The sequence below is a fragment of the Nycticebus coucang genome, chromosome 1 (assembly GCF_027406575.1).
Source record: "Nycticebus coucang isolate mNycCou1 chromosome 1, mNycCou1.pri, whole genome shotgun sequence".
Classification (NCBI taxonomy): Eukaryota; Metazoa; Chordata; class Mammalia; order Primates; family Lorisidae; genus Nycticebus; species Nycticebus coucang.
This window is the reverse complement of record NC_069780.1, coordinates 26450222-26456245: the sequence shown is the minus strand read 5'-3', so window position 1 is coordinate 26456245 and position 6024 is coordinate 26450222. Positions and strand designations below refer to the sequence as shown.

The following is a 6024-nucleotide window of genomic DNA, read 5'->3' as shown; positions in this document are numbered from 1 at the left end:
ATGTATGACCGGGCGCCCCGCTTGCTCAGGTTGTCTGAAGGTGGCAGCACTGAGGCCCATGTGGGTCCTGGGTCCTACCAGGTTCCCCTCCTGAAGCAGCAGGTGACAGGTAAGATGCAGGACACAGGCGAGGCTCTCTGACAGGCACCTCGTGTTCAGCATGCTCTGCTTCTGTGGGCCTGTGTGTTTAAACATGAAGCAAAATGGCACCGCTCTATTAAGTATAACAAAACAGAAGTAGTCAGGGAAGACACAATCTTTATTGCACAGACGAGAACTGATAATATCACGCTGGTAAGCATAAAGCTAGGACTTTGGATTCTACAATAGTTGTCTAGATCATAATTTTCATTGTACAGTTTAGATACAGGGTTTTGATTTCCTGGCTCCGTTGACTGTATCAATCTTCACATCTTCTGTACTTGTTACCTCCTGATGTCTCTTTTCTTTGTAATTCTATCCGCCTGAGAAAACTTTCCTCTCAGAGAGACATTCATTTACCAAGATAAAACTTATATTCAATCTTGCAAAAGTTTCAAAGATAGTCCTATTTTTCAGGCAGATGTTTCTGCCTGAAATATGATCACCTCTATCTTGTCTTTGAACATACTTGGTGAAAGCTCCCTTTCCCCCACATTCTGTAATGAAAAGCCATATTCGTGAAAAGCGGCGTGGGGAGAGATAATTTCAGTAATTATTTGCTTTCATTTGTTTGCAGCTAGTGGCTTAGGCAAAACTTCTAATAAATACTTCACATTTTCCTTCCACTTTCTTTATTCTGATGATTTTCTAGAACTTTTTTTTTTATTTAAAGTTATTTATTATGAGGGTACAAACAGGGCATGATTTTTGAATTTAGATAGAATCCCTCTTGTAGTTGTGTCCCACATCCAGGTGTGCCACATACCCTAACATTGTGCCTTTTAATTGGGAGCACACCCATCCCCTCCTCCTCTCTCCCCTTTTTCCTCCTTCCCCAACTTGAATGGAATTAAGTTTTTCCTTCTATGTGGGTATTAGATCGTCTATTGACTTCAAAATAAAATTGAGTACATTGGATACTTGCTTTTCTATCCTTGTGATAACTTATTAAGAAGAATTTGTTTCAACTCATCCAGGTTAATACAAAAGATCCAAAGTCACCATTTTTCCTTACTGCTGAATAATACTCCATACCACAGCTTGTTAATTCATTCCTGAGTTGATGGGCATTTAGGTTGTTTCCACATCTTGGTAATAGTAAATTTAGTTGCGACAAACATTCTAGAGCAAATGTCTTTATGATAAAATGATTTTTTTTTTCTTCTGAGTAGATGCCTAGCAGTGGGATTGTGAGGTCAAATGGGAGGTCTAATCTGAGTTCTTTGAGACTCTCCATACTTCTTTCCAAAGAGGCTGTATTAGTTTGCAGTAGCACTGACACTGTAAAGTGTCCTTCTCTCTCCACACCCGTGCCAACATCTGCAACTTTGGGACTTTATGATGTGGGCTATTCTTACTTGGGTTAAGTGATACCTTGAGTGGTTTTGATTTTCATTTCTCAGATGATTAGGGACAATGAGCAATTTTTCATGTTTGTTATAGACATCTGTTTGTCTGTCTTCCTCGAAGAAGATTCTGTTCATGTCTCTTGCCCAGTGATAGATGGGATTATTTGCTCACTTTTTTTGTTGATTAACTTGAGTTCTCTGTAGATCCTAGTTATCAAGCCTTTCTCAGATTTGTTATATGCAAATATATTTTTCCATTCCAAATGTTGTCTATTTGCTTTATTTTTTATTTTTTTTGTGATCCTGAGTGCACTTTTTTTTTATTGTTAAATCATAGCTGTGTACATTAGTGCAATTGCCTGTACCCATTCTAAGATGCACCATAGATGTGGCCCCACATTTTACCCTCCCTCTACTAAAACCTCCCCCCTCCCTTCCCCTTCCTTGGCCCTTTCCCCATAGTCTTGTGCTATAGTTGGGTTAGAGTCTTCATGTGAAAGCTATAATTTAGCTTCATAGTAGGGCTGAGTACATTGGTTACTTTTTCTTCCATTCCTGAGATACTTTGCTAAGAAGAATATGTTCCAGCTCCATCCATGTAAACATGAAAGAGGTAAAGTCTCCATCTTTCTTTAAGGCTGCATAGTATTCCATGGTATACATGTACCACAATTTGCTAGTCCATTCGTGGGTCGATGGGCACTTGGGCTTCTTCCATGACTTAGCAATTATGAATTGGGCTGCAATAAACATTCTGGTACAGATGTCTTTGTTATATTGTGAGTTTTGGTCTTCTGGGTATAAACCTAGTAAAGGAATTATAGGATCGAATGGCAGGTCTATTTTTAGGTCTCTAAGTATTCTCCAAACATCCTTCCAGAAGAAACGTATTAGTGTGCATTCCCACCAGCAGTGTAGAAGTGTGCGCTTTCCTCCACATCCACGCCAACATTTCTGGTTTTGGGATTTTGTTATGTGGGCTACTCTTATTGGGGTTAGGTGATATCTCAGAGTAGTTTTGATTTGCATTTCTCTGATGATTAAGGATGATGAGCTTTTTTTCATGTGTTTGTAGATTGTGCGTCTGTCTTCTTTAGAGAAGTTTCTCTTTAAGTCCCTTGCCCACCCTGAGATGGGGTCACGTGTTCTTTTCTTGCTAATAAATTTGAGTTCTCTGTGGATTCTGGTTATTAGACCTTTATCAGAGGTATAACCTGCAAATATTTTCTCCCATTCTGAGGGCTATCTGCTTGCTTTACTCACTATGTTCTTGGCTGTGCAGAAGCTTTTAGTTTGATCAAAACTAAAATACACTACACTCCCAGTAGTGCTTCAATTGCCGGGGGAGTCCTCCTCATAAAATATTCACCCAGGCCTATTCCTTCAAGAGTTTTCCCTGCACTTTCTTCAAGTATTTTTATAGTTTCATGTCTTAAGTTTAAATCTTTTATCCAGTGAGAGTCTATCTTAGTTAATGGTGAAAGGTGTGGGTCCAGTTTCAATCTTCTACAGGTTGCCAGCCAGTTTACCCAGCACCATTTGTTAAATAGGGAATCTTTTCCCCACTGATTGTTTTTACTTGGCTTGTCAAAGATCAAATAATGGTAAGTAGCTGGATCCATCTCTTGGTTCTCTATTCTGTTCCAGACATCTACTTCTCTGCTTTTGTGCCAGTACCATGCTGTTTTGATCACTATCGATTTATAGTACAGTCTCAGGTCTGGTAGCGTGATTCCTCCTGCTTTGTTTTTATTGCTCAGTAATGTTTTGGCTATTCAAGGTTTTTTCTGATTCCATATAAAATGAAGTATTATTTTTTTGAGATCTTTAAAGTATGACAATGGAGCTTTAACAGGAATTGCATTAAAATTATATATTGCTTTGGGCAGGATGGACATTTTAACAATGTTGATTCTTCCCAGCCATGAGCATGGTATGTTTTTCCATCTGTTAACATCTTCAGCTATTTCTTTTCTTAGAGTTTCATAGTTCTCTTTGTAGAGATCTTTCATGTCCTTTGTTAGGTATTCTCCCAAATATTTCATCTTCTTTGGCACTACTGTTAAAGGAATAGAGTCCTTGACTGTTTGTTCGGCTTGGTTATTGTTGGTATATATAAAGGCTACAGATTTATGGGTGTTGATTTTGTAGCCTGAGACATTGCTATATTCCTTGATCACTTCTAAAAGTTTTGTAGTAGAATCCCTAGTGTTTTCCAGATATACGATCATATCATCTGCGAAGAGTGAAAGTTTGATCTCTTCTGACCCTATGTGGATACCCTTGATCGCCTTTTCTTCCCTAATTGCAATGGCTAAAACTTCCATTACAAGGTTAAAGAGCAATGGAGACAATGGGCAACCTTGCCTGGTTCCTGATCTAAGTGGAAATGATTTCAATTTAACTCCATTCAATATGATATTGGCTGTGGGTTTGCTGTAGATGGCCTCTATTAGTTTAAGAAATGTCCCTTCTATACCAATTTTCTTAAGTGCTCAGATCATGAAGGGATGCTGGATATTATCAAAAGCTTTTTCTGCATCAATTGAAAGAATCATATGCTCTTTATTTTTAAGTTTGTTTATGTGTTGAATTACATTTATAGATTTACGTATATTGAACCAGCCTTGAGACCCTGGGATAGATCCGACTTGGTCATGGTGTATAATTTTTTTGATGTGTTGTTGGATTCTATTTGTGGATCTTATTGAGTTTTGTAGCATCTATATTCATTAGTGATATTGGTCTATAATTTTCTTTTCTTGTTGGGTCTTTCCCTGGTTTGGGGATCAAGGTGATGTTTGCTTCGTAGAATGTGCTGGGTAATATTCCTTCTTTTTCTATATTTTGGAAGAGGTTTAGTAGTATAGGTACTAGTTCTTCTTTAAATGTTTGGTAGAATTCTGATGTAAAGCCATCTGGTCCTGGGCTTTTCTTTTTAGGGAGATTTTGTATAGTTGATGCTATTTCAGAACTTGATATAGGCCTGTTCAACATTTCCACTTCGTTCTGGCTAAGTCTTGGTAGGTGGCGTGCTTCCAGGTATTGGTCGATTTCTTTCAGATTTTCGTATTTCTGAGAGTAGAGTTTCTTGTAGTATTCGTTAAGGATCTTTTGAATTTCTGAGGGGTCTGTTGTTTTTTCATCATTACCATTTCTGATTGATGAAATTAGAGATTTTACTCTTTTTTTCCTGGTTAGGTTGGCCAAAGGTTTATCTATTTTATTGATCTTTTAAAAAAAACCAGCTTTTGAATTTATTGATCTGTTATATAATTCTTTTGTTTTCAATTTCATTTAATTCTGCTCTGATTTTGGTTATTTCTTTTCTTCTGCTGCGTTTGGGGTTGAAGTGTTCTTCTTTCTCCAGTTGCTTGAGATGTTCCATTAAGTTATTAACTTCTTCTCTTTCCGTTTTCTTGAGGAAGGCTTGCAGTGCTATAAATTTCCCTCTTAGGACTGCCTTTGCAGTATCCCAGAGGTTTTGGTAATTCATGTCTTGATTGTTGTTTTATTCCAAAAATATGGTGATTTCCTTCTTAATCTCATCTATAACCCATGTATCCTTCAGCATAAGGTTGTTTAGCTTCTATGTTTTTGTATGGGTATGCAGGTTCCTGTTGTTATTTAGTTCAACTTTTATTCCATGACGGTCTGAGAAGATGCAAGGAATAATTTCTATTTTTTTAAATTTGCTGAGGCTAGATTTGTGGCCTAGGATGTGGTCGATTTTGGAGTATGTTCCGTGGGCTGATGAGAAGAATGTGTATTCAGTTTTTTTTGGATGAAATGTTCTGTAGATATCTGTTAAGTCCAGATGTTGAATGGTTGAGTTTAAATCTAAAATTTCTTTGCTTAGCTTCTTTTTGGAGGATCTATCCAGGACTGCAAAAGAGGTGTTAAAATCTCCAACTACTATGGAAGTCGAGGAAATCGAGTTGCTCATGTCTGTTAGAGTTTCTCTTATAAATTGAGGTGTGTTGTGGTTGGGTGCATAAATATTAATAATTGAGATCTCATCATATTGAGTATTACCTTTAACAAATATGAAGTGTCCATCCTTATCCTTAATTATTTTGGTTAGTTTAATGCCTATTGCGTGTGTGAACAGGATTGCAATGCCTGCTTTTTTCTGCTTTCCATTTGCCTGGAATATAGATGACCATCCCTTTACCTTGAGTCTATATCTGTCTTTTAATGTAAGATGCGATTCTTGGATGTAGCAGATATCTGGCTTGAGTTTTTGTATCCAGTCCACCAACCTATGCCTCTTTAGAGGACAATTTAAACCATTCACATTAATTGAGAGTATTGATAAGCCTTTCAAGAGACTGGTGGACTTTTTAAATCCTTTTGCGACTGTGGAAGTTGGAATTTGATCAAGAATTTTTTGGGTGGGTTTACTTTTGTGGTGGAGAATTACACTGGTCTTTATGGAGGATAGGTCTAAGAATGTCCTGGAAAGCTGGTTTAGTTGTGGCAAATTTCTTCAAGATGTGAATGTTGTTGAAGTATTTAATTTCTCCATCATAAA

General features: G+C 37.4%; 1 protein-coding gene across 1 annotated transcript in view; it reads left to right on the top strand.

Annotated features, from left to right (window-relative positions):
- The window catches only part of STPG2 (sperm tail PG-rich repeat containing 2), a 282519-nt gene continuing 276495 nt past the window's right edge, over positions 1–6024 (top strand). The window contains exon 1 of the mRNA XM_053597234.1: positions 1–109. Within this exon, the coding sequence (XP_053453209.1) occupies positions 1–109 (109 nt within the window). The remainder of the gene's footprint in view (positions 110–6024) is intronic.